The 26,797-nt window shown below is 59.4% G+C and overlaps 8 protein-coding genes across 8 annotated transcripts; 3 read left to right on the forward strand and 5 right to left on the reverse strand.

The window, feature by feature from the left end:
* Positions 1-29: 29 nt before the first annotated feature.
* BXZ73DRAFT_42203 (uncharacterized protein) lies at positions 30-1,419 on the reverse strand (the record flags this gene model as incomplete). The annotated part of the gene is made up of 5 exons (XM_048018909.1): positions 30-504; positions 557-681; positions 737-820; positions 875-1,084; positions 1,141-1,419. The coding sequence occupies 5 exons, from the start codon at positions 1,417-1,419 to the stop codon at positions 30-32; spliced, it is 1,173 nt and encodes a 390-aa protein (XP_047880900.1).
* Positions 1,420-1,678: 259 nt separating this feature from the next.
* Positions 1,679-4,051, forward strand: BXZ73DRAFT_98393 (DEAD-domain-containing protein; the record flags this gene model as incomplete). Its single annotated transcript, XM_048027675.1, has 3 exons — positions 1,679-1,766; positions 1,926-2,662; positions 2,717-4,051. 3 exons carry the CDS (start codon positions 1,679-1,681, stop codon positions 4,049-4,051), a joined length of 2,160 nt encoding a protein of 719 aa, XP_047880901.1.
* Positions 4,052-4,458: 407 nt separating this feature from the next.
* On the reverse strand, positions 4,459-6,827 carry BXZ73DRAFT_88354 (uncharacterized protein; the record flags this gene model as incomplete). The annotated part of the gene is made up of 9 exons (XM_048024912.1): positions 4,459-4,697; positions 4,760-5,203; positions 5,264-5,372; positions 5,430-5,486; positions 5,597-5,776; positions 5,835-6,028; positions 6,058-6,262; positions 6,319-6,352; positions 6,403-6,827. 9 exons carry the CDS (start codon positions 6,825-6,827, stop codon positions 4,459-4,461), a joined length of 1,887 nt encoding a protein of 628 aa, XP_047880902.1.
* Positions 6,828-7,339: 512 nt separating this feature from the next.
* On the forward strand, positions 7,340-11,805 carry BXZ73DRAFT_88355 (L-aminoadipate-semialdehyde dehydrogenase large subunit; the record flags this gene model as incomplete). The annotated part of the gene is made up of 14 exons (XM_048024913.1): positions 7,340-7,835; positions 7,859-7,939; positions 7,966-8,084; positions 8,111-8,700; positions 8,726-8,874; positions 8,929-9,057; positions 9,078-9,115; positions 9,136-9,738; positions 9,768-9,897; positions 9,949-10,138; positions 10,167-10,335; positions 10,368-10,763; positions 10,826-11,156; positions 11,219-11,805. 14 exons carry the CDS (start codon positions 7,340-7,342, stop codon positions 11,803-11,805), a joined length of 4,008 nt encoding a protein of 1,335 aa, XP_047880903.1.
* Positions 11,806-14,694: 2,889 nt separating this feature from the next.
* BXZ73DRAFT_98397 (uncharacterized protein) lies at positions 14,695-16,731 on the reverse strand (the record flags this gene model as incomplete). Its single annotated transcript, XM_048027676.1, has 3 exons — positions 14,695-16,112; positions 16,208-16,457; positions 16,513-16,731. The coding sequence occupies 3 exons, from the start codon at positions 16,729-16,731 to the stop codon at positions 14,695-14,697; spliced, it is 1,887 nt and encodes a 628-aa protein (XP_047880904.1).
* A 1,256-nt stretch (positions 16,732-17,987) lies between these two features.
* Positions 17,988-20,347, reverse strand: BXZ73DRAFT_88356 (uncharacterized protein; the record flags this gene model as incomplete). Its single annotated transcript, XM_048024914.1, has 11 exons — positions 17,988-18,366; positions 18,502-18,649; positions 18,716-18,777; positions 18,882-18,995; positions 19,175-19,365; positions 19,500-19,529; positions 19,579-19,651; positions 19,710-19,749; positions 19,922-20,028; positions 20,082-20,174; positions 20,244-20,347. The coding sequence occupies 11 exons, from the start codon at positions 20,345-20,347 to the stop codon at positions 17,988-17,990; spliced, it is 1,341 nt and encodes a 446-aa protein (XP_047880905.1).
* A 1,891-nt stretch (positions 20,348-22,238) lies between these two features.
* On the reverse strand, positions 22,239-24,916 carry BXZ73DRAFT_88357 (WD40-repeat-containing domain protein; the record flags this gene model as incomplete). The annotated part of the gene is made up of 6 exons (XM_048024915.1): positions 22,239-22,756; positions 22,812-23,479; positions 23,550-23,794; positions 23,853-24,523; positions 24,586-24,728; positions 24,792-24,916. 6 exons carry the CDS (start codon positions 24,914-24,916, stop codon positions 22,239-22,241), a joined length of 2,370 nt encoding a protein of 789 aa, XP_047880906.1.
* Positions 24,917-25,194: 278 nt separating this feature from the next.
* BXZ73DRAFT_88358 (DJ-1) lies at positions 25,195-26,117 on the forward strand (the record flags this gene model as incomplete). Its single annotated transcript, XM_048024916.1, has 6 exons — positions 25,195-25,254; positions 25,351-25,488; positions 25,536-25,665; positions 25,715-25,795; positions 25,846-25,897; positions 25,982-26,117. The coding sequence occupies 6 exons, from the start codon at positions 25,195-25,197 to the stop codon at positions 26,115-26,117; spliced, it is 597 nt and encodes a 198-aa protein (XP_047880907.1).
* Between the last annotated feature and the right edge of the window lie 680 nt (positions 26,118-26,797).

Raw genomic sequence — 26,797 nt, forward strand, 5'->3', positions numbered from 1 at the left:
CATAACCAAGGGACGCCCTGTGGAATACATCAGCTCAGCCACGAACCAAAGTTCATAGCACGTACCAGTACTGGTTGTATGCATCCCAATCGCCACTTGACGCTCCCGACGCCGGAACGGCACCAGCTGGCGGTGGTGGGGCACTCCCGTCGGGTGGCGGTGGAGGCTGCTCGCCAGGTGGAGGGGGCGGAGGAGCACTGCCAGGTTGAGGGGGTGCATAGCCCTATAATTGCAAGCGTGAGCGAATCAACCGAATAAAATACAGACCAAGATCGAGTAACGGGCGACTTGTATTGCACAAGTGACTGGCACGAACGACACCAACATGAGCGGAGCATACATACACCATAAGTACTGTAAGCGGCGTACTGGGCTTGTGCTTGGTGGAGCTCCATTTGCTGCTGTTGGAGCGCCGTCTTGACTTTTGCATGTTCGCCCCGGACAACATCCAGGAGGTCCTCAGTCAGGCTTTTCGCGCGCATCACTTGCTGTTCGTCAGGCCCGCTACGAGTACAGATCAATGGAGCAATCGCTTCAACGCAACCTGAACACTCACGTTACGTGGATGAACATGGGCTCATCGTGCTCATGGCCAGTCTCCTGATCGACGAAGCCCGACCCTTGACCCTTGATTTGCACGCGAGTCCCGGTCTCTTGTTGGATGTACTTGACGAACATCCCCTACACGCAGGACAATTCATCACTCACAGTCTCACAGTGGGCGGGTTACACTTACCGATGGACCAACGACTTTGGCTCGGACATTGAAATTCCTAATGGTATCGATTCCGACAGGAATCTTTTCTTCAGGCCATTTGCGCTGCGGAAGGTCAGCATGGAAAGCGCGCGCAGTCAACCGAAAGCGACCACCCACCCTTTCCCCTCTACGCGACGTCTTATCCTCTACGAGCGACCCCATATCGTGGGTGATGAGGTCGTTGACCTTGTCGATGGCGCTCTGAAGGACTTCCTGGGTGGTTGCCGAGATGTGAAGATACAGGGGTGGGTCTTTCTCCGTCGCCTTTGTGCGGTCGGGGTACCACACACCCTTCGTGCTGATTGAGGCCCCTGTATCATCATGGATCTGGAGACCGTATTCAGACGCAACAGAACACGCTGAACATAGCGCCAGAGGCTTACCTGCTGCTGGGTAGCACCTTTGGTGAGGAGGTACCGGTTCCTCACGTCGTTAATGTCGATGTCGTGTGTGAATTCTCCGTCATGGGGGTCCTTGGAGCCTCCCGCCGCAGAGCCCGCCGGTCCCGCAAACTGTGCAGCAATTTTGGCAGCGATGGCAGCAGCAGCGGCAGCGGCTTCCGACGCGCTTTTGCCGTCCTCAACCTTGACGGCCTTCACAGAGGTCGGCTCGGCCTCCTCGCCCTCGGGGCCTGTGTGATCCCACTTGCGTTTCGAAGACATGACGAATGAGGAGAATGGAGGAGAACGCGGTCGACGCGAGAGTGAGCGAGGCAGACGTCGAGTCGAGTCGAGGCGAAGGCAGGACGACCCAGGAACGCGACACGAGAATGTTTGTTGATGTTGGTGTTGTGGCGCAGCCATTTTCGCGACACCAAAGTGCCACCGCGCACTGAAGGGCGCTGGCACGCGGCTCTCCTCCTCCCCCGTCCCCTCCCTCCTCCGGCCTCCTCCCGCGCCCCAAAAGCTGCGAACGGTCACTATGGCGGCCTCTCTACGTATCATTGCTGGCAGCCTCACGCGCGCTGCCAGTATTTGCCGCCTTCCCCATCGCGTTCCCAGCCTGTACGGTAAGCATCCCTACTTTTCCATGCAAAGTGCGCGACAAGGACTCCGCATTGGATCCCCGCTATTACCACCCCTTGACGCAGTATGCCCGGGGTGCCTTTGTTGAATGCTGTCCTTGTCGTGAAACCCATTGTTAGGCCCAATACTGATATTTGTCACAGCGTTGAGGACACCGACGGTAGCAGGCGCGGGTCGCCTTTCCGCTGTGCGCTTCAACAGCACCGTGGCGGAGTCCATGGTTGCGGCCATGCATTCAAGCTTCTCGGAGCCTGCAGTCCCCCCGCCAGAGCACTCCAACTCGGAACAACCCTTATTCTCCTCGCTGGAGGGTAAAATCTCGCCCCAGACCCTCAATCCTTTGGTCAAGGCACCGTTCAATTTCAAGCATATGAGCGCTGTTCAAGCTGCCGTCCTCCCTCTTCTTCCGGAACTCGTTCAACTCCCCGAGCCCGACGCAGAGAAGAAGGGTCCACGGGATCTCTTGGTGAAAGCTCGTACTGGGACTGGCAAGACCTTAGGGTTCTTGATTCCTGCGGTGGAGAGTCGTGTCAACGAACTCAATCAACGTGCTGAACAGATCAAGGCGGACACGGCGTCGAGATCGCTTCGCGATGCTCCTGTTCTGCGTGGAGTTCAAGCCCACGCGAAGGCCACCGTTGGTACCGTCATCCTCAGCCCGACGCGCGAGCTTGCATCGCAGATTGCGGTGGAGGCCCAAAAGTTGACCAAGGACCACAACTTTGGTGTTCACTTGATGGTGGGCGGCGTCCCCAAGGGACCGCAGCTACGCCAGTGGAACATGAGCAGGCGGGACATCATCGTCGGCACCCCAGGTCGCATCCGGGACTACATTGAGAACCAACCTGGTTTCCGTGAAGCTCTTGGCTCGACGTCCACTGTGAGTTTGACGCTATCGTGATCTCGATTGTTGGTACTGACACCTTTACGCCAGTTCATCCTTGACGAAGCCGATCGCTTGTTGGAGATGGGTTTCCGTGAGGACATCGAAGCCATCGCGCAAGATCTTAAGCCCACTCCTGAGAGGCAGACGTTCCTGTTCTCTGCGACGATGGACAAATCCATTCAGCAAGTTGCTCGTGAGATTCTTTCCCAGGACCATACCTTCATCAACTGTGTTTCCGAGAACGAAGAACCCACCCATCACCATATCCCTCAGCACTATACCGTCCTTCCTGGCCCTCAAGAGCAGATCCACCATGTCTTTCGACTCATAGGCGAAGATCAACTAGCGAATCCTGGCACATCCAAGGTCTTGGTCTTCTTGTCGACCAACCTGATGGTGAAGCTCTTCTCCACGTTGTTCTATGGTCTTAGGCCCGCTCTTCCGGCAGACCGAGATACGAAGATCCTGGAAATTCACGGCCTGAAGGCCCAAAAGTCTCGTGATCACGTCTCCAAAGAATTTAGGTTCGCCACAAGCCCCTCGGTCCTATTCACATCAGACGTCTCCGCACGAGGCGTTGACTATCCAGGTGTGACCCGCGTCATACAGGTCAGTGTTCCTAGCTCAAGGGAAACGTACGTCCACCGAATTGGACGGACGGGCCGAGGCAACTCGTTGAAGGGACGCGGCGACCTCGTGCTGCTCCCCTGGGAGGCCGGTATCGTCAGGCGAGCCCTCGAGGGCATTCCCCTCAAAGAGCTCCCGATTGAAGCGCAGAAGGAGGACCTCACCAAGCTCGTGGAGGAGCACGACGCCAACATCCGCCCCCGCCAGACCCCCATGGCCCCCATCTTCGACCCGACACAAATCGACCTTGCCCTCTCCAAGGCGCAGAGCCGCACACAGCCGGAGGACGTATCGAGCGCGCTCCTCTCCCAGCTAGCCTTCTACGCCTCCAACTGGGACTTCATCTCCCGCGACCGGAACCTCAATGAGGAGGCCCTCCGCACCTGGGCTCATGCGATCCACGGCGAGCCCATCGACATGCGCATGCCCCGCATGCACTCGTCTTCGAGGCAGTCAGCCCCAAAGAGTTACCGTCGCGAAGGCCGCGACGACCGTGAATACCGTCGCGAGCCCGACCGTGGGTCCCGCCGCGACCGCGACTTCTCCTCCCGGGACGACCGCGACTACCGCGGCACCGGGCGCCGCCTCCGGAGCCCGTTCCCGGACGAGGACACCCCAGGGAAGCGGTCTCGAGATGACACGGAGGACCGCGGGTCCCGCTTCCGGGGGCGTTCGCGCTCCAGCGGCCCGCGCGACATCGAGCATTACGACGACTACAAGGAGCGCCCGCGCAAAAGCTGGCGAGAGCTCGTTTAGACCCCGGACGCAGACGTCGCTGGGACAGGGCTGGAGGCGCATGGTTGAGCTTTAGACGTGCCGTTTTTACTGTACTATCGTATAATATGCTATCCCATCCCACTACTCACATGTATCATACACAGTAATGCTTAGACGCCCCGACACTCATTTGTCACGAACCTGCTGTGCTCGCGTCTGGAACTATCCCGGTTCGTGTAATCTCGCCGTGCGTATATTGAGTTCGAGCTAGGAGACACCATTGCGCTATGTAAGGAAGCAAGGCAATGCAATCTGAAGCCGGTGTGTCTGTATGTCGTATGATGCATTTTACAGTGTGATGAACAAGGTCCGCGTGAATTCTGGTTATTGATCTATCATGAAGCATGGTATAACAGAGACCAAATCCGACGGTGACTTGACCAGCTTTATAAAGCCGCCTCCCGCCGGACGGTGTGCTCGTGTCCGTAGTACTTGGCCTCCTGGTGCCGTTCGAAGTCGACGTCGCGCTTGAAGAAGCGGCCGCAGCACGCGAACACAGCGTGCCGGCGGACGTGCGAGAGGTGGTAGCGCAGGTCTGCGAGTGAAGTGCACTGCGCGTCGCAATACTGGCACGTCATCGAGTTGATCATCTGCGCGGTGAACCAGTGCCGGGTGACGAGAACGCCTGATGAAAGCGGGTGTTGGTGTCAGCGTCGCGGGTCAAAGCGTCCGCAGAAGGCTGCTCACCCTCCTCCTGCATCCAGTGCAGGTCGGCCGGGTCGTGGTAGCTCCTCGCGTCGTCTTCATCTTCGGCGTCGTCGTCGTCGTCGTCGTTGTTGTTCCAGAGAACTGGTGCTGGTGCTGCGCCACGAGCACCGAAGAGGGCACCTGCCGCCTGGCCGCCGAAGAGACCACCTGCCACCTGGCCTCCGTAAAGAATACGTGCCGCCTGGCCTCCAAAGATACCACCCGCCGCCGGGGCTGCGTACGGGGGAGGAGGAGCATATTGCGGAGGAACTGGGGCTGCAACGGGGGCTGCAACGGGAGCTGCAACGGGGGCCGCACGGCGAGGTTGCTGTCGCCTGGCTTCACGCTCGCGATCTCGTTCGCGGGCCTCCAGGAGCATGTCTTCGTCCCACAGCTCACACGTGGAACCACGAGAGCAGCGCCCCTCGTTAACATCCCAAATGGCTGGACGCCGAGGAAAATCAGCTCTGTGCTAGTCCGAACGTCACGTTTCCGCCCACGTACCTCCACACTTGAAGCAGAACTCGGCCTTGCAACGACAAGTGATGTGGTTGCAGCCCATCGTAAGCTCGACGATCATGCTGCACTTTGGGCACCTCCGCCAGTTCTGGGCCTGAGACATGACGTCTTCAGATCAGAATACGAGACTGTGCATAAAAGTGGTATGTACCTTCGCAAGCTGTAATGCCTTCTGGTCTTCTGGAGATCGCTCGTCCAATGGAAGTGCCTGAACGAGAAGTTGAGTCAAGTGCTACCCATTCGGGAGATAGGAAGTAGTGCGTACCTGATACTCTTCGCAGTCCATGTCTGAAGTGATATCATCAGGATGAGTTGTACAAAAATACCTGACGACTCACCATCGTGCCATACAACGCGGCAAGGGACGCAAATCAGCTTGTTGCAAGAGGGACAAAGGGCTCGAGGGTCATCAGAATCTTCGTCCACTTGAACCAATGCCGAGCATCGGGGGTTGGGACACCAGTATTTCGGCAGACTGTCAAAGAGCTTTTGATGGTGCTAAAAGAACACAGATTCAAAAGCTGTTCATAGGAAAGACGGTAAACAGGCGACTAACCCATAAAATCATACCCTTCTCCGATAGCACACGTTGTGCAATGATATCGGAGATACCATCTGGCCACTGGGCAATGGTGCATTCTGGGCATCGGATGGGGAATGCTGCAGTGCCCACGCTTCCAGCACCGGTGCCTTCGGGGTCGAGCTTGCTGTTGATGTAACTACTGAGGCAAGAAATGCAGTATCCGTGTTCTTGAGGACATGGTAGATTGATGCCAAACTGACCCGAGACGACGAGTTGGCGGAGCGCGCTGCTGTTGCCGGGGAGTGGGTGGGATGAAAGGGGTCCATGCAGATGCCGCATACTCGGTATGGACCCGGGACGGGGATGTCCTTTGAACTGGTACTTGTAGTCGGAGACGCGAAGTTCTTCCCTTTGTATTGGGCGGTAGACTTACCCTTACCTTTGTCGTTCATATCCCGAGCCTGACTTGGCGCGTAAGACGCGTGAAGGACGCATCTGGCGCGGGAGAGTTACGCACCAATATATCGTCAATCGTGTCTTGGCCCAGGACGCTGTATGATCGTTGAAGGTGGAAGTAACATGAGAATGCTAGGGGGCGCACCTTTCAGCGTCATTCATCGCATCTATGTCCTGCCCGTTGTCAATCGCATGCTGCAAACGCTTCGCGAATTCTGCATCAAGCTGTGACTTCTTTTCCGTGGCTGCGAGCCTCAGTGCAAATTGCCGGCTGGAAGCCATGTTACTGTCGTCTAGTTGTTGCAGTGACTGCGCATACAGCGCGTCTTGTGACGCTCGGACCTCGGCCGAGAATATGTTGTGCGCGTAGTCCATATCGTCGGGAGTGAACGCAGCAGGGACCTTGTTCTTTCTTGGGAATCGACCTGCAGCAAGGGAAGACGAGTTGAGCGCCTCCCTGAGTTGCAGTTCTTCAGCCGCCTTCGTATTCTCGAGGAGGAGCATGTCTTCTTCGAGCAACTTGGCAATGAGGAGCTCATTGAGGATGTCATTGTTTGCGACGTCTGCCATGGCTAGGCTGCTACGTGGTCGTCAGCGATGAGTGGGCATGAAGGTGAATGAAGAGGCACACGAACGGTGCAGACGTAGATCCTGCCTACGTCGAGAACAGGGGAGGGCGAAGAAGAGAATGGGGATCGACGCACTTCCGACACAATGGACCTACCGCAGCTGCAGGACGCTCAGCCACTCGGCGATCACGGATCTTAGCAGCGAGCTTCCAACTCTATCTTATCTATAGCAGGAACCTTATCTCCTCCCAAAAAGTTGGCTCGGGCTCGTCTGTGAGTCAGACGCCTTGTGCGCGACCCCCACAACCCACTCACCTCTCCTCCCCCAATTCACGTCTGGCAGACTGAGGTGGTGCTAGAAGGACGCGCGGAGGGGATTTCATAGCACGCTGTGAGCGCGCCTTCGCCAACTGAGTCATTCCTTCCTCTAATTCATAAAGTCCGCCGGCCTCGCGTCTTCCGCTTGATCAGTCTCTCTATCCCTTCCCACCCCTCCACTGCCCTTTCGTCAAAATGTCGTCGCAATCTTTGGAACGAGTCGTTTCACGACTTCAAAATTTGCCGGAGATGTCTCTCCCTACCGACTACCCCAGACCTACGGGCGGAAACAAGTCGGTAGAGGCTGCTGCCACTGCTGAACTCTCAGAGCAGACCTGCATCGCTCTCACGAAGCTCGCACTTCACACAGACCAGGACGATGATCCTGATGACGATTCTATCGAGTCCAACACGCCTTCCGCTTTCCACCTCCTTCTCGCTGCCTTCTCGGTGCTTCTTCACCGGTACACCGGCGACACCGATCTAATCATTGGTTCGTCGTCTTCCTCTGCGCGCAACCCCCTTATTCTTCGCCTCGCCGTGGACCCCAAGGACCCTTTCTGGGCAGTGGTACGCAAGGTACAGCAAGTCGAGGCCGAGGCTGATGAAGATCGCGTACCGTTTGGGGCCATTCTCAAGGCATTGGGAAAGGACAGGACAGACACTGTGGAGGGATCGCGCCCTATATTCCGTGTTCGCTTTTTGACGGCACAGACTCCCCTCAAGACGACTTTCTACAGACCACCAGCTCTACCTCCGACCTCACTGTCTTCGTCACCCGTCGGCCGGAGTCAAGTCGGTCCTCCATTGCCCCCCGCTAGATCTTCGCATCCTCTATAATTCTCTCCTCTTCACCTCCACCAGGATCAAGTACATCGTCGAACAGCTTTCTGTGCTCCTGCGACGAGTGGCTTCCAACCCCCTCGCTCCGGTTGGCTCAGTCCCCTTGCTCACACCCAGTCAAAGAGCAAAGCTTCCGGATCCTACTGGGATGTTAACTGGTGCGACTTCAAGGGCGCCATTCCTCACATCTTCTCTCATAACGCTCGGCAGTGGCCAGATCGCCCATGTGTCATCCAGTGCATTCCAGCTAGCTCTTTAGATGCATCCCAAGAGAAGCGCACCTTCTCATACAGCCAGATTCTGCACGCGTCCAACATTCTCTCTCACCACCTTCTTCAGGGAGGCCTTCAACGAGAAGAGGTAGTCATGGTATACGCCTACCGTTCCGTCGAACTTGTCGTCGCAGTGATGGCCATCCTCAAGGCCGGTGGAACGTTCTCTGTCATTGACCCCGCGTATCCTCCTTCGCGACAAACCATCTACTTGCAAGTTGCCCAGCCTCGCGCTTTGGTGGTACTCTCTGGCGCAGGGAAGATCGCTCCCTCTGTACGCGACTTCATTTCGAACGAACTCCAGATCCGAGTCGAGGTCCCTGCTCTCGAGCTGCTTGCCGATGGCCACCTTGTCGGAGGTGTAACAGAGGGATCAGAAGACGCTCTGACGCCCCATCATCGCTGGCAGATGCGATCCCGACATCGTCTTGGGACCCGACAGTGTTGCTACGCTCTCCTTCACCAGCGGAAGTACCGGGATCCCCAAAGGCGTCAAAGGACGACATTACAGTCTTACCCACTTCTTCCCATGGATGGGAGAGCGGTTCAACATCGGCGACCACTCCAAGTTCACCATGCTAAGTGGTATCGCTCACGATCCCATTCAGCGCGATAGTGGGTCGCTCTTATCACCTACCGTCTACACGTCTTTTCACATTATTCCACCAGTGTTCACTCCTCTCTTCTTTGGTGCCAGCTTATACGTTCCTACTGCCGACGATATTGGCACACCCGGACGTCTCGCTGAGTGGATGGCCGACAACGAGGTGACGGTCACTCATCTCACGCCCGCGATGGGTCAGCTCCTTTCGCCCAAGCCACTCGCCAGATCCCCACACTTCATAGCGCATTCTTTGTCGGGATGTGCTTACAAAGCGCGACTGTCTTCGCCTCCAATCCCTCGCGGTGAACGTCCGCATTATCAACATGTATGGCACGACCGAGACGCAGCGTGCAGTCTCGTACTTCCTCATCCCCTCCGTGTCCGAAGACGCCACTTTCCTCGCGATGCAAAAGGACATCATGCCGGCGGGCGAAGGCATGATCGACGTCCAACTCCTCGTGGTCAACCGCAACGATCGTTCTATTCCGTGCGCGGTCGGGGAAGTTGGCGAGATCTACGTTCGTTCTGGAGGCCTTGCCGAAGGATACTCTGATCCCCAGGCCACTGCGGAGAAGTTCGTAATGAACTGGTTCTGCGAGAACGCCCCTCCGCGACCAGACATAGTCACCGGCCCCGAGGCGCAGTTCTGGAAGGGCGTGCGCGACAGGATGTACCGCTCAGGCGACCTGGGACGCTACCTTCCGAATGGGATCGTCGAGTGCACCGGCCGCGCAGACGACCAGGTCAAGATCCGAGGATTCCGTATCGAGCTTGGCGAAATCGACACGCATCTCAGCCAGCATCCGATGGTGCGCGAAAACGTCACGCTTGTTCGCCGCGACAAGGACGAGGAGAAGATCTTGGTGACGTACTTCGTCCTGTCAACGGACCTGCGCTAGACGAGTTCGCAAGCGATGTCGGGGACGACGGCGATGACAAGGGTTTGGTGAGCGGCATGCGCAAGTACAGACGGCTCATCAAGGAGATCCGAGAGTATCTCAAGAAGAAGCTTCCTACCTACAGCGTCCCGACTTGTACGTCTTCATTTACCCTTCGAGTTGACGAAGTGCTTACCCGTCTTCTAGTATTTGTCCCGCTCAAGCGCATGCCGCTCAACCCGAACGGCAAGATCGACAAGCCCGCGCTTCCATTCCCTGACACAGTCCAAGTTGCTTCCGCTGAGCCGGCGCGTGGAGGCCCTGCCGCATCTCCGACCGAGGAAGCCATTCGCTCAATCTGGGCACGCATCCTGCCCAACGCGCCCTCCCCGATCCGGTCGACGAATCCTTCTTCGACTTGGGAGGGCACTCTATCCTCGCCACTCGCCTCATCTTCGAGATCCGCAAGCCTTCGTCGTCGACGCACCTCTTGGGCTCGTCTTCGAACAGCCCACCATCGCGGCGCTTGCGGCCACCGTGGATCGCATGCGCAACGCCGATCTCGGGCTCGCTGGGGCTGCCCCGATGTCGCGCGTCACCGCCGCGGCCCACCAAGCACTATCAAGCGCGTGGAGTACGGCGCGGACTACGAGCAGCTCGTCGCCTCGCTCGCATCGGAGTACCCTTCCGCACCCGAAGATCCGAGCACGCGCGGATCGCGCACGATCTTCCTTACTGGCGCGACGGGCTTCCTCGGCGCGTTCATCTTGCGCGACCTCCTCCGCCGCACCGATGGCGTGAAGAAGGTCGTGTGTTTGGTACGCGCGCCGGACGACGCCGCGGCGCTCTCGCGTCTGCGCTCGGCCGCGCAGGGGCGCGGCGTGTGGAACGAGCAGTGGGTCGCGGACGGGCGCGTCGAGGCGCTCAAGGGCGACTTGGACCAGCCGCGGTTTGGGCTCGAACAAGGCGCGTGGATGCGCGTGGCGGGCGAGGCGGACGCGGTCGTTCACAACGGAGCTCTGGTACGTTTGGAATGTTGGATGGTTCTGGCCCGGCGCGTGCGCTAACGATTGCACCCACACAGGTTCACTGGGTGTACCCGTACGAGAAGCTCCGCTCTGCGAACGTCCTCGGGACGCTCACGGCGGTAGACCTCGCCGCTGCGGGCAAGCCGAAGCACCTGGTGTTTGTCTCCTCGACGAGCGCGCTCGACGTCGACTACTACGTCCAGCTCTCCGAGACAACTGGAGCCGTGCCCGAGGCGGACGATCTTGAGGGCGCACGCTCGGCGCTGAAGACAGGGTACGGACAGAGCAAGTGGGTCGCCGAGAAGCTCCTCTTCGAAGCCGGGCGGCGCGGCCTCCGCGGTCACATCGTGCGCCCCGGATACGTCGTTGGCGACTCCCAGTCCGCAGGTGCGTCTCTCTCTGAGTTCTAGCGTGGACGAAACCCGCTAACGACTCACCCGCGCGCGCAGTCACGAACACGGACGACTTCCTCTGGCGCCTCGTCAAGGGCTGCGTCCAGCTCGGGCTGGTCCCCGACATCAACAACACGGTGAACATGGTCCCCGTCGACCACGTCGCGCGCTGTTGCGCGCTCGCGGCTCTCCCCCCCTCTCGCCGTGGCCGGGGGCGCACTCGGCGCGCTGCACGTAGCCGCACGCCCCGCCCGACGTTCAACACGCTCCTGGGCGTGCTCGCCGCGTACGGGTTCGGGACGGCGCGCGCGGACTACGTCGCGTGGCGCGCGGCGCTCGAGCGGCACGTGATGGAGACACAGGACAACGCGCTGTTCCCGCTGTTGCACTTCGTCCTCGACGACCTACCGACGAGTACGAAGGCGCCGGAGCTGGACGACGCGCGTATGCGGGCGGTGTTGAGGGCGGGCGGCGCGAGGGAGGCGGCGACGGTGGACGAGGAGCTGGTGGGAAGGTATTTGGCGTGGCTGGTGCGCGCCGAGTTCTTGCCCCCGCCGAAGGAGGGCGAGGGGGCGGAGAGGGCGCTGCCGAAGTTGAACGAGGTGGAGGGCGCGCTGAAGGCTGTTGGAAGGAGTGGGAACTGAAAAGAGTGAAGAGAAGAAAGTCAATGCGAATGTATCGATAGGACATTGCTCCGCAAAAAAGGCACGATGTTGGACATCGAAGGCAGAACACGAGTCGACTCGATATACTACTGAAGCACGTAGACAATGTACACATCCGTTGCAAACGCAACAAGAAGATCGCCGAGTGAAATTGTAGCGCCTATCCCAGCTCTCTACGCCGTAGCCTCCCACAGCCCACTCCAATATATACACCGAACGACGAACCCCCTCCAATTTCTTCACCGCGCCTCCATGAGTCGAACACGACCCAGAGAGAAGCAACGGTGAAGAAAAAAGAGGGGGTCCCCCGAAGGAGTCCCCCGTTGAGTTTAACCTCCGCAGGCATGCACCCACAGAGGGCAGACGCGCCCCGCGCCACCCGTCCCACAAGGAAGAGGTTTTACGTCTGGGGCGGTCCACATGAGTGGCCACGCGACTCGGCGCGCGGCCCCGGGCAGACCGCCAGCCACCGAACGTGCCGGAGCTCATCGACACGCCCAGCGAACTGACGGCCCACCGTGTGTTGAGGGCTGATGGCTGATGGCTGAGGGCGAATGCCGAGTGCGAGGTCGGTGCCGAGGCGGGAGGTCGGTCGAGACGCGAGCCGACAAGATATACGAGGGGTGGCTGGTCCCCCGCACACCTCACCAACCCACGTCCGTGTTGGTGTTGACGTGCCGAACGTGAAGGCCGATGTTGAGACCGAACCAGCCGACGCTGTCAAACCGAGACCGTCACCACGCCCTCACGCCCGGAAAACATCTGCCAACCCAACCACCTCCTCGCTTTACCGCACCAACAACCCGCTAACCCGCCGACACCCCCACCCATACTGTACCGTCGCTGGGGGCAGCCAGGGTCATCAAGGTGATCAGGCCCTCTCCCAGCCACGCCCAACGCCCACAGCGCGGTCGTGCGCCGTTCCAGGTCCGAGGTCTTTGTCCAGGCCCCGCATCTTCCTACTCTTCAAGAACATCCGCTGGAATGAGTTCAGAGTAATAGTAATGCGCTCAAAGGGGAAAAGACCAAAGAGATACCGGGGAACCGATGGCCCCCAGCGTCGTATTCCGGGAAGCTGAGGTGCCGAGCGTTGAAGTTTTGAGGGCTGAGTGCTGAGTGCTGAAGGCGCTCGACGTAAGCCTACGAAGCGCACGAGATTCGGCTACTTACTCCCCGTGCACCCCACCGAACCACGCGTGTGTCAGTCTTGCGAAGTCGGATCGAGACGACAGCCCAGCGACACCGAGAAAGGGCGGCTAACCCCTCCCCCAGTACCACGGAACCGCGTCTACACTGGACCTTGAGGTCTTGCGGTGCTGAGTGCTGCGGTCTTCGCCCAGTCCCCTCTTCAGGGACATCCGTTGGAAATGTGAGATGAAGAGTAAGAGTAAGACACTCAGACACACACCAGACAAAGAAAGTGGCGAATTTGGGGCGTTTGTTGCTTGAGGGCTGAGTGCTGAGATTGGTCGAGACACAAGCCGGCGAGACGTACGAGGGGTGGCTGGTCCCCCGCACACCACACCGACCCACGCCTATGTCGGTGTTGAACTTCGTTGAGGTGCTGGACGTTGAGGTACTGGACGTTGAGGTGCTGAATTTGAGGTGCCGAGGACGATGTCGAGACCGAATGCCGGACCAGCCGGCGCTGCAAAACCGAAACCGAAACGCACCGACTCCCTCAGTACCCATCCACATCCCCGTCCCACACCATCCCTCCGCCAGCCTCAGCGCAACACGCCCGCAACCCGCCACGCTCCTCGCACACCCAACACACCCCCGATACATTGCCGTCGCCGACACAGCCAGGGTCATCGGGGTGATCAGTCCCTCGCCCGGTCCCGCCGACGTCCCCAGCGCCGTCGTGCGCCGTCCCATGTCCCGGTCCGCCGAGGTTGTCGTCTTCGCCCAGTCGTCGAGGGCCCCCGTGCCGTCGTCTTCTTCAAGGACCTCTACGAAAATGCCCAGACCTGCACCTTCAGCACCGTGCACAAGCGGGTATGAGAAAAAGGAAGAGCGGAAACCCCCGGGGACCAGCCCCGGCGCGGCGTTCATCGGGGTCATGAAGCCCTCGCGCACACGACGGGGACAAGCAACCAGGGCATACATGGGCTGTCCGAGTCCGAGTCCGAGTCCGTGGCCAGCCTTGCGGGGTCGAGTGGTTGGGTGGGTGCGCATGGTGGAGGTTGAGTTTGAAAGGTGAGACTGAGGGTGGGGTCGTCAAGTGGTGGAAGGAAAGGAACTTAGGTGAGGAGCGGAGAAGTGCGCGGGCTGGAATTTATAGGTGGGGTTGGGATTCGGGCGGCAGGGCGGGAGGCTGACACCGGGAGCAAGCAATACCGGACCGGTTGTTTGAAAGGCGGCCCCAAGTACAGCACGTAGTTGACATTGTATACAACAGCCGCAGTATAACGAGAAGCTAGAAAACATGTGAGTGGCATGGAATGCAGAGGCGCGGGCCACACAATGATGACGCTCTACCGCCGCGAGAGGTACCTCCAGAACACTGAGCGGATCAAGTCTGTCCTTGGTCCTGTTGCTCTCTGGTTTTGGCGCAGCCTGATCTATCGTATGCATACTAGTCAGCCCATGTACATGTTTCCCCGAAGCGAATAGATGACCCACCTTCAGCATGACAGTGTCGTGCGCTCTCTGCCGCGCTCTCGCGCGGGATCAAGAATGTGAATATATATGATGGAGAGAGTGTTTTCTACAGCATACAAATATTGCGAACTGGCTACAAAAACAATCGTGCGCTCGTGACGAGGTCATGAATCTAGGTCAACGCGCTCCTGAGGCCCATCGAACCCTACAAACAAACCGTATACTGCACCTCGCACTAAATCTCACTAAGTAGAACTTGATGGGCTACGAAGAAGTCGCAGTCCGAGTGTGTACGTTCCCGACCGTCCGCGGCGAGAACGGCGTCGACCCAGGGTTCAGATCAGACTTGAGGTTGCCTCCGACCACGCCTGGTGGTTGGGGTTGCTGCTGGGACTGCGAGTGCGACCGAGCCCTGCCACCACTTCCAGGCTCAAACGGCGGTGCGCGTCCCGAGAGCGTCGATGCAGGCGTCAGAGAGCCGATTGGCGTCGAGGATGACGAGGATGACGAGGAACCTTGACGGAAGACGTTGCCGCGTACGTGTGGGCGGACCTTTTGTGCTTGTGCAGGATAGTGCTGGTGCTGGTGAGCTTGAGTCTGAGGTTGGACTTGGGCTTGAGACTGGAGGTTGATCACCCCGGGAACTTGGGCCTGGTTTACGTGAGGCTGGGGGTGGGGGTGCGCCGTGAAGGGCACCGTCCGTGCGCCCGGACGTTGGATGGGCTCCTGATGCGTATGCTGATGGGCGCGGACGGGAGGGAATGAGGGGCGGGGATGGTGTGGCTGGTGTACATGCGGATGATATCCATGGTGGTGCTGCCCATTCGGGTGCGAGTGTCGTTTGCGGTTGTGCGGGTGCGTGTGGTTTGAGTGGGGGTCGTGGTGGCCTCCGTGCGCCCCACCATGCGCATGGTGCGCACGCTCGCCGTCCGCGGTGCCGTCCCTGCTCTCGTCCCGCTCGCCGTCCTCGCCCTCGCCCTCGTACCCGTACGGGTCCTTCTCGATCCGCTCCCGCTCCTCCTCCAGTTTGCGCAGCCTCTCCTCCAGCTCCGCGAGCACCCCGCCCTCGCCCTCGAGCTTCTCCCGCTTCGCGTTCAGCTTCTCCAGACGGTTCACCGCCGCCGCCAACTCGCCCTGCGCGGCTTCCGCGCGCGCCTTCTCCCGCATCTCGGCCTCCTCCTTCCGCTGCCTCACCCTCGCCGCCTCCTCCCTCACCCTCACCTCCTCCCTCTCGAGCGCCTCCCTCTTCTTCTCCAACGCCGGCCGCGCCGCCTCGATGTCCTCCACGAGCGCCTCGAGCTCGCGCGCGGCCGCAAGCGTCTGCTTCGCCGCCTCCTGCAGCGCGAGCACCTTCTTGCGCGCGCGGCCCTCGCCCGCCGCGTGTCGGTCCGCCGCGCGCCGGAGCGCGTCGATCTCGGCGCGCAGCGCGGCGTCCGCCTTCTGGCTCTCGCGCCGTGCGGTCTTGAGCGCGGCCGCGAGCTGGCCATGCTCCGCGGTGAGCAGCGCGAGCGCGTGGACGAGCTGCTGCCGGCGCTCCTCGAGCGTTGGCGTCGCTGCGGGCGCGGGTGCGGATGCGGATGCGGGCGAGGACCCGTGCGGGGCGGAAGGGGCCTCGGGTGTGCTCGCGGCGGGCTCGTCAGGGAGGGTGTCGGGGAGGACGGTCCCGGTGCGGACTTCGGTGTCTGTGAGAGGGTATGAGACACGGGTACGAGGGATCGGACGGTCGCGCCCCCAAGTGTATGCGCAAGAGCGGTCGGGTGAAGAGAGGAGCACGCACCGGTGGTGATCTGGCCCCGGAGGCTCGCCTCGTCCGGCAGGATCCCGAGCTCGACGTCGTACTGCCGCGCGGGCATCAGCCCGTAGAGGATGATGATCGCCTCGTCGAGCACGTCGTCCATCTTGAGGATCACCCGCTGCCACGGCGTGCCGTTCACCTTGACCGAGAGCCCCTTGGCGAGGATGTCCGACACCACCTGCCCGTGTGGCCCGTTTGCTGCCGCTGCCGCCGCCGCATGGTCCTCGTGGTGCTGGTACTGGTGCTGGTGCTGGTGCTGGTGCTGGTGCTAGCCCCCACCCTCTCACCGTCGTCCTCGTCCGCCCGGCAACGAGCCCGAGCGCGGCGAGGCTCGCGTCCCGGGCGGCGTCCGGGGCCGAGTACGGCGAGGCGAGGATGAACGTGACCGAGACCGAGGTGATCTCGAGCACGGTGAGCGAGAGCGCGGGGAGCCACGGCCGCACCGCGTGCCATTCCGCGAACTGGTCATCCATCGGCTGCTGCTGCTGCTTCGTGTGGGGGCGCATGCGCCCGCTGCTGCCGCTTGCTGCCTCTGTTCTCCGTCGTCTTGTGCAGGCTTTCACTGCTTGGTGCTCTGTCTGTGAGCTATTGGCTTCGACTCCCTAGACGCGATCTGGTGAGGAGATCCTAGAGCAAGAACGCGGGTGTTTGTGGAGCTCTTAATGGTGCTGGGCCGGTCGGTGGATCGTGTGTGAGAGCAAGGAGATGAGGGGAGGAGGAGAGCGGTGTTCAAAGTCGGCGCCACCGTCTGCTGCACTCGGTGGCTCGTGCAGTGCCCGATCGGATCTGAGATTTTGCCGTATGTTTTGCTCGGGTCCTGGGGCAGTCGCGGGGGCTACGCCACCATCAGCTAGCAATCCACACGCAAAAATATCTACGCTGCTCGGATTTGTGCGTTCGCAAGGTCTTCGAAGCCACTCTCCGTACTTACCTATCACCGAACGTAGACCTTCAAATTTAAGGGTAGAATGTGCGAAAAGGATGAGCGCCTCGAGGTCGGTAGAAGCGAATTTTATCACAGGGTTTCAGCGAGGACGCTGCGGGCCCAGAATATACGGGGGATGGTATCGTAGGGGTGTGTGCAGGTATGGTACAGAGCAGCGGCCAACGGAACTGAGGACAACGCAGGCTATGCGCGCCAAGCAGGGTAGGCGGGAGGGCAAGGGGAGAGGAACGCTACAGACACGGAGTCCGAGGAGATGTAGGAGAGGGAGGTAGGGAGGAGATGTGGCGTAGCGCAGGGGGCAGAAATACACGGAAGCGCAGGCAGGGACGGCAAGCGCGAGCGCTGACGAGGGCCGAGAATCGAGGGCCGGAGGTATGGGAAGGAAAGCGACAGCAATATGAATACATGATCAATGGCAAACAAGCGAAGCAGAACTATGTGCAGGTAATAGTAGTAATCAGACGACGGCGACGATAACGCGAAACCCAGAGACACAGGTAGGCGAACAGGTTCGCGACGGAGGGTGGAACCAGGTGGCAAGATGGGAATACAGGGTGGCAAGCGGACATTAGGTTGGGGCGTTAGGTAAGGACACCGATGGGGGTGCGGGCGTGGTTGAGCGAGAGAGCATTGTGATAACGGCATGAACGACTAGAAAGTTCAATGAAAACCGAGGGAGACCTGTGTACGAACAGAGACAAGCTGTCAGCACTCCAGCAACCAACGTCAGCAGATGAAGGCGCACCGGGCTAACGAGAAAGCGCAATGAGCGGACAGAGCAGAGCGAAAGAGGCAGCGCGCACGCGTGTGGCATCGTCACGACGCCGCACCAGAAATGCGCGTGGTCTTCTTCATCTGCACCGGCTGGAGCGGAGTTGGAGGGGCCGGGGGAGGTATTGACCTCGCGGACGACCACATGACGCGGGGTTCTCGGTACGACTCCCGTTGCGGGTCGGACTCTTCATCCGCATCCGTGTCTAGCTCGACGGTGACGGTCTCTTCGATCGTCACTTCGACGTCGACGTCGTGCTCATCTGGATGCAGCGCCGTGCGGCGACGAGGAGGGTGTGTGGGGATCGTGATTGACTTGTGTGTGCGCATCATCCAGTCCATGGCGTCCCGCTCCCGGTCATAACGACCGTCATCGTCCACGTCAATGCTGCTCTCGGCATCGCGCACCGCCGCACGACTGCGACTGTGACCGCCCTCATTGTCCTTCTTCGGGTCGATGCGCGACAAGGAAAGGGAGACGAACGAGTGTGAATGTTCGCGCGTATGCTCGATGTCCGTCAAATGTTCACGGCGCGAACGGGATTGCGATAGGAAAGACCAGTCGAGATCGAGGTGGGTAGAAAACGGGTGTTCGTCTTTGCTTTCAAACTGGTTCCGAACGGCGCGGGAGACGGACTGGGCGGAATGCAGGCTCCGTGAGACGACAACCTGGGTAGTGATGGCGCGGTTGTGGACGGCTGCAGCATCTGTTGTAGGAATATGCCTGGTCAGGGACAGGAAGCACAGAACGGACAGAACGGAGGACGACGCACCTCGAAGGTGGATGAGGATTCGCTGGCTCATAATCCAGGTCACAGTATAGCCGATGGAAACTCTGTATGATCGAGTCCGAGGTCAATTGGGTCTTTCCAACAAGCATTGATTATTCCCCACCCTGACGACTGAACCAAGATGTCAGATCACAAGAGTCATGGATACAGAAGAGTCGAGCTCACCTGAGCTGATTCGATGGAACTTCGGTAAAGAATGAGATTCAAGATGTTGGCACCTTCAAGGGCCGTCAGTAGCGTCAACGGCAACGTATGTCGAGCTCTTACCAGTGAGGGCGACAAAGTAAATCAGCCCATCGGTGAGCATACTGTGACAAGAGAATCAATCATTGTAGTGGGAGGAATGAAAAATGGGCGGACATTCTGACGAGTTGTGCCATTCTGTGTGCCAAGCACTGTCAATACTTCACTCCAACACTGTAGAATGAACACAACACCCACTTTCCAGAGTTGGAGCCGAAGTTGATCAAGTGTGCAGTCGAAATGCCGAGGGTGACAACGTCGTATGCCATAGCAAATACATAATACAGCCACACCGTTAGCACCGGGGGGGAATTTCCTGTGGTGCAGCTGTGAAGGTAGGTGAATTGAGGCGCAGGTGCAGAAGAAGTTGTAGACACGTACTTGTTGTGCTGTTGGAACAAAGCTCTGAATGAGCACAAACCCCAGAAGACATTACGCCTGACTTACCACGCCTCGAACAGCTGCCACCAGTGTGAGATGTAAGGAGTCGCTCTGAGCGCATATGGCATGTGTACTTACGAACTCGGTTCCAGAGGTTGAGGAACCATTCGGCCTGTTGATACTTGAGCACACAGTACTGAAAGAACGAATCAAGGACTCACAATAGTGCATAAAATGAACGTGATCGAGATTGTCCACGTAACCCATGTCGCGCGCCGAGAGATGTTCATCGTCCTGGCAGGGAGGGTGAGCATAGTCGCGGCGCATGTTCGGCAACGACGCGATAGCGTACCTGACGCCGACAATGATCTGAGAAATCATCGTTTGGAGCACTGCCAGTGGAGACATATGAGACACGGACGATAGCGGACGGAGCTTGGACCTGGTCGCGGTCGCGGTCGCGCGTGGGCCGGGCGGCATGGCGTGCCGTCGATGGAGGCGGAGTAGCAGAGAGACGCGAAGACGCTATCGGGGGCGGGGTGGGCATACGAGAGGGAGACTCACCCTTGAAGACGGGGGCGGCGATGAAGTAGCGGTTGCATAGCGCGGTACTAAACGAAGTAGAAAAGTAACCGACATTGCTGAGCAGGAGGACGGCGATGCTGGAGTAGCTGCAACCACGGTAAGTGAGGGAAGGTATGAAATGAAAGGGTAGAGTGCGTACCGGATAGCAATGAAAAGGATGCAGCCGGGGGATAATCGCCAACTACGTTGACTGGTGTAAAACCGGTACTCGGCTGGGAGGGTGATGAAGTAACTGAGCAAGAAGCGGCGAGGTTAGTGGGAGCGGCGAGATGCGAGACGCAAAGGGCGCGAGAGGACTGACTCGTAGAACGCGATGGCTAGAGAAACGACGCGGATATAGTTGGTCGCATTGGCCGCGTCGTCCTCGTCGTCGAAGCCGCTAGCATCGAGGCGGATGTTGACCATGTGGGGGCAGTGGGAAGGATCGTAAGGAGTCGTGGAGGAAGGCAGGAAGCGGAGGGGACGGCTGCGGGGAAGAAGGGGGCGGACGGAGGGCTAGGCGGACATGGCAGGCGGAGGGAGCGGACGGAGGAGAGACGACGGCTGCGCGGCCTCTCGCGGCCTCTGGGCATAGTTTGGGCGCCCGTGCGATCCGGAGTCGTGCCTGGTTCTGGCACCGGTACCGACCCTGCAATCCGTTCCTCCGGCCCCGTGCCTCTGCCCCCGCTCAGTCCGGAAGTCCTGTCCTCGATGGTGAGAGCACAGAGACGTGCACGTGTGTGCAGGCCGCTCACACCGCGCCCTTCCCTATCTTCATCCGCACCCAACACTCTTCTTGGCTGAAACGGCGTCTGCGGAACACCCCTCCAGAGTTGACTGAAACTTTGTCCAGGTTACGTGACAACCTCCACCAAAGTCCGCGCACCAACCGCGGCAGCCACTAGTAGCCTGAGCACTGTCTCGACGCCACCAGATCGCCATGAGTAACCACATCAGGTCACCCACGGTCCTCGCCCATGGTTCGCGTCCGTCGCAGGGCTTATCGCTCCCAGGTCCACGTCAGCACATCGTACTTAACGCTCTTTCAACTTCCAAACACGGCCTCATCTGTCACCGCTGCAGATGGCTTGTCATCACTCCTGGCACGGTGGTAGCGCGGCGTTTGTGCAACTTTGTCGCAGGCGAAATGCCCGCAGCGACATCTCTAAATGAGTTGCTCGTTGCCCGTGGACATAACCCGGAACCGCCATCCTCGCGACTATCACGTCACAAACCACGCCTTCGCAGATCGCACCGTGACCCGTCGCCTTCCCCTGGGGCCTGAGATCTGAGAGGCAGTCGTTCTTAATTGGCTGGCGGTGCGACGCATGGTGAAGATTACGCAACGTTACGCGAGACATGTGGGAGGTGGATCCTCTCTGTTCGTCATAAAGGCCGGTAACTCTACTGTTTTCTGTAGACGTACATGTCATGAGAGGCACGGGAGAGAGACAATATTCCAAAAGTCCCTGTATTCGTAGGCGCTGCGGAAAGCCCTGCGGGGAGATCAGTGAAGTGTGGGGCGAGGGTGGTCGGGAGAGGCACTGCCTGGCGTAGATGGCTTTTATCATCTCACCTCCCAAATTACACAATGAGACGAATGTGGGTTAAGCAGGAAGCATATCTAATGTCCGCCAGGAGCTGCATCTGTGTCACCGCGACATACGGCGCAACCCAAACAACAGCAGCGACGCCGAGAGTGAATGAAGGCCATAACTTGTGAGCGGCGCGTTGATGGACAGGTCTTCGACGTGGAGGTCGGACGCACGACAGACTGTCTCCAGGATCAGCTCCTCTTTGGACTTTGGTGTTTCGGTGGGAGCGGCTCGGAGGTGATCGTAGAGATGGGAGCTGGCATGGTACCCGATATCGCCCCAGTCGAGGCCGGGGATGTACTGCTAGATATCGCCATCTTCGCGGAGAGCATTCACAATGAGACACTCACCAGGCGGCGCGATGACGCGTCTTGAAAACACCTTGGATGTCGGCACCAGCTCAGCACTACGCGGGATTATGAACTACTCGAAGGAGAAGGGAAGGACGCCGTCGGTAATATTGCAAGAACATCAACTTCATTGAGTACTTCTGGGGAGCAGTGAAGCGTTGGTACTACATGGATCATTGCATTTTGACGCTGGTTGAACTCAACGGGGGACTCCTTCGGGGGACTCCTTTTATCTTCGCTGTCGCTCATCTTCGCAGTGTTTGACTCAGCGAGGCGCGGTGAAGAAGATGGAGGCGGGCACGGTCAACGTGACCACTCGTCGGCTCGGATGGTGGGGCAGGATATGATTGAGACGAGTGGAATTGGGGCGATTCACATCCTCCGGAATGTGTTCTTGCTCCCACTGCGCATCCCCTGCCGCCGCCTTGTCCGCCCCTTCCTGTCCGCCTCGCTCATCTCCACGTCCGGGTCCTCCCCACCACGCTCCATGCCCGCGCCGAACTCCTCCACGCCCTTCCGCTTGCCTTCCTTCGCCTTGCCCTTCTTGCCCTGGCCCCACGCCGCCGCGGGTTGCTCATCGTCGTACTCGTTGGTGGACGACGACGTCCGCGGGACGAAGGTGACCTCCATCCCACCGTCAGCCGTGCGGTGCACTTCGTCATGCGACGCGCGGCCTTTCCCCTTGCCGTTGCCCAGTGCAGAGAACTGGGCGCGGCGCTGGCCAAACGACGCATTCTTGTCCGCCTCGCGGCCGCCTGCGCGCCCTTCCTGCGCCCGCAGGGGCACGAGACGCACTTTGGGATCACGTCGGACGGGGCCGCGTTTTGCCCATGCAGCTCTTGTCGCGGTGCGGGCGGCTTCGCGGGCGTCGAACCCGTCGTTCCACAACTCTGTCAACGGAAGACGGTCAAGAAATGTGGGGACGGAAGCCAGGAGCGCACTCACTCCCTTCATCGTCGCTGTCGTCGCTCCCGTTCTCGCTGTCCTCTTCGCTCCCCTCGCCCTCGCTGAGTGGGTCGGAGGACGCCTTGTCGCTGTCGTCCTCCTCGTCCTCCACCGCCGTCTTGCCCCTGCTCGGGCCCGCCTCGGGGTTCTGTCGCCGCGCCACCGTCGACGGGTTGAGGAGCGCGAACTCCCGGGTCGTCTCGTCGACCTCGAACTCCGGGTCCTCGAACACGGCCGCGAACCGCGGGTCCTTGAGCAAGCCCGACTTCGCCACGTCTCCATCGACCTCCATCGCCTCCTCGGCGCCCTCCTCCCCGTCCTCGGCGCCTTCCTCTCCCTCTTCTCCCCCACCCTCCGCCGCTTTGGCCTTGGCCCTCCGCGCGGCCCTGCGCTCCTCCTGCTTCTGCGCCCGCACCTCCTCCTTCTTGACGCGCTCGGCGAGTGCCTTGTTGACCTTGACGCTTGCCGTGCCGGCGCCGCCTTTGCGCGCACGGATGCGCGTCTCGGCGAGCTTGTCGAGCTTGTCCTGCACCATGCGCTCGCGGTGCTCTGCGTACGCGTACGGGTTCGCGATGAGCCGCGCGGTATCGTAGAGCTGGAGGGAGACAAAGTAGCCGTGCATGTACGGCTTGAGCGCGGGCGTGCCCACGAGGTGGTCCAGGCGCAGCCTGCGCGAGGCCGAGGGCATCAGTACGAGTATGGGAAGCAAGTAAGGAGGTATGGAGGCGGGGTACGCACTTGGCGAGCTCCGCGCGGTCGACGAACTTGTAGTCCTTGTATGCGGTGCGCGTCGTCTGGTCCTCGAGCTCCTCGGTCAGGTTCTCGAGGAAGCTGCACCACTTGGGCGCAGGGCCGAGTTGGGGGACGAAGAAAGACGTCATCTTGATGCCCTCGTTCGCGAGCATGAGGAGCCCAGTTCCCGGGATGTGGTTGACGTCGTTGATGTCGTTCGCGGGGGTGATGGAGGTGAAGTTCGACTCGGGCTTAGGGTATATGCAGATGAAAATGTGTCGAATAGAGCATGTAAAGTAGTATACGTACCGAATTCCGGTTCCAGATTTTGATGACCTTCTTGTCTGCACTGAGCAAGTATCCCTCGCCCACCATCCTGCTCCCCCCTTCAATCCAGCATACGCTCTTCACAGGCAATCCATATCCTTGATCTTTGAGTGCTAGATGTCGTGCCGAGCGGATATCGTAGAGGAGTGTGTGTCCCGTGGAAGTCCCCACAGCGTATGAAAGACCATCAGGTCTTGACGCGAGTGCCGTTACTGAGAGGGCTGGGCCAGAGTCGTCGACGCCAGGAAGCGAGGAAATGGCGTTGACGGGGAGGAGACGTTCGCGAGGTAATCGAAGGATACCGACCCGTGCCCTAGACCGAGGATCCCAGAACTCAACGGTGCCATTGCCATCAATACCGAATGCGAAAAGTTGGTGTGCTGGATTGATGTCGATGCAATTGACGCCTATGATGTTCTCGCCTCCGTCGCCTTCCAGATGTAGTGGGTTGAGGAACCGTCCTTGGTCAAGGTTGAGGCGGAAGACATCAGGGCCAGTTGCGGCTAAAAGGGCATCGCAGGATGGGAAGTGGTAGGCAAGAGAGCGACCAAAGCGTGGTATTCGCGTGCGGTAGTGGAAGCCGCCTTGGGTGTGCAGCTCGACGGAGCGGTCTGCTTGAAGGTGTATGGACTTGGTCCAATCATCGAGAGCATCTGCCGCGGGACATGAGCGGAGTTCCGAAGGACGCGTGAAGGTAGCGGACAGAAAGACTCACTCACAACAAAGTCAACGTTCTCTGCGTCTGTATGTCGCTCGAACTTGAGTGAGAGTTGGTCGAGGTCCCATACACGGATTTGCGGTTTGTAGGTCCCGGTCGCGATAGCATGGTGTCCGTCCCGGGTCGTCTTGATCTTGTTGCTCGCCTCAGGAAATCAAAATATTGTATGAGTTCAATGTTGCCTTCGACTTGCTCCGGACAACCTCTTGCCCTTCCCCTTGAGTGCGCGTTTTTGGGTGAGCCAGTCTGGAAGGTAAGAGGAGGAATTTGAGGCTTCTCCGTTGACGGTGTAGACCTTGACGGCGCTGGGGTCTAAAAGCGCGCCCATCGGGAGAGATGTCCCTGTGTGCAGGCGGAGAGGAGGATGAGGGGAGGGTGTGTAGAGCGAGTGCTCAAACGCCGAGTCGCAGTGCAAGCAGGAGTTGCTCGGCGCTTTCCAAAATTTGGGACATTCTGCACGTGCCACGGACGACATGTACCGGGTAGAGCGGCCCGGGAATATGACGACACAGATCTCTCGGGACGTATCAGCAGCCGATCATCGACCAAGACCACGACACACCAATCTCATCTATTGCACCTTCTACTGTCTATTCTACCCGCAGAATGCACACTCCGTCAGCGCTCATCTTGATCGCGAATGGCACCGAAGAAATGGAGTTGTACGTTCGGATCGACTCGTACTAGCCCCTCTGCGGCGAGCTGAGCATGATCAACCACTAGTACAATCACTTATGACACCTCGTGCGTGCCGGAGTCAAGTGCACGTCTGCATTTGTCCCAGAGCCAGGAAGCTCCCTAGAGGATGTTAACTTCGAGAACAACCCTCCATTTGCGAAAGGCTCCCGCGGGATCAGAATTGTGCCGGACACGTACTTCTCTCCCCATGACTCTACTCCTGTGCGTACCTTTTGTTCGGAAATATACATAACTCATAGACGTGACAGGACAACTTCGATGTGTTGGTCATCCCCGGAGGCGCCAAGGGAGCGCAAACCATGTCAGAGAGCCCAGCCGTGCAGGAACTCGTCCGTAAATACCTCGATAGTGACAAATTCGTGGGGATGGTCTGCGCAGGTACGGTACTCCTCATCGTCATTCTTCTATGCTACACTGAAGTGCACAGGCAGCCTAACAGCTTTGACGTCGAAGCTTCCCAAGCAGAGCCTGACTTCTCACCCGAGCGTCCGTGACCAGTTGAAAGATTGTATGTGCCGTATCGTTTCTGTCTGTCACGGCCTGACAGTCATGGTCCAGCGTTTGAGTATTCGGAAGACCCTGTGGTCTGCTCAGGGAAACTAATCACCAGGTTAGTCCATCTTGAGGTTCATGATGTCGACAGAGCCCTAACAGTCCGCTGCAGCCGAGGCCCCGGTTCGTACGTCGTCGCCAGCTCGTCAGCGGCTCCTCACTTCCTTCCAGGCACCACCTTTCCCTTCGCGCTCACTCTCGTCGAGCTGCTTTGCGGTAAGGAGAAGCGCAGCGAAGTCGCGGGGCCGATGGTATTCCCCGCTGGCACATTCGCCTAGTAGACGCTTCGAAGGTGCAGTACTCAACGACGGAGAACGAATACATCCAGAACCCGTGTACTACTACGAGACCCACGCAGACGGTCCAGCACAGAGAGGCTCGGCATCACTAGCTGATTTACACAAGTGCCCCAACGACCTCACGTCAACGGCATCGCAGTCTCGCCGAGTCTCGCCGCCGCCGAGAACAGGCGACGGTCACGAAGGCCACATACAATCCAAGACCAACAAGACGGTAGCCACTATCCTACCTGACCCGCCCAATCGACACCATCCCCTCCATCTTCTTCGCCGCGCCTCCCTGAGTCGAACACGACCAGAGAGAAACAACGGCGAAGAAAAAAGAGGGGTCCCCCGAAGGAGTCCCCCGTTGAGTTTAACCTCCGCAGGCATGCACCCACAGAGGGCGGACACGCCCCGCGCCGCCCTCCCATAAGGAAAAGGTCTTACGTCTGGGACGGTCCACATGAGTGGCCACGCGACTCGGCGCGCGGCCCCGGGCAGACCGCCAGCCACCGAACGTGCCGGAGCTCATCGACACGCCCGGCGGACCGACGGCCCACCGTGTGTTGAGGGCTGAGGGCTGAGGGCTGAGGGCCGAGTGCGAGTGCGTGCTGAGGCGGAGGTCGGTCGAGACGCGAGCCGACAAGATATACGAGGGGTGGCTGGTCCCCCGCACA

The sequence above is a fragment of the Epithele typhae genome (assembly GCF_022376455.1).
Source record: "Epithele typhae strain CBS 203.58 chromosome Unknown BXZ73scaffold_7, whole genome shotgun sequence".
Classification (NCBI taxonomy): Eukaryota; Fungi; Basidiomycota; class Agaricomycetes; order Polyporales; family Epitheliaceae; genus Epithele; species Epithele typhae.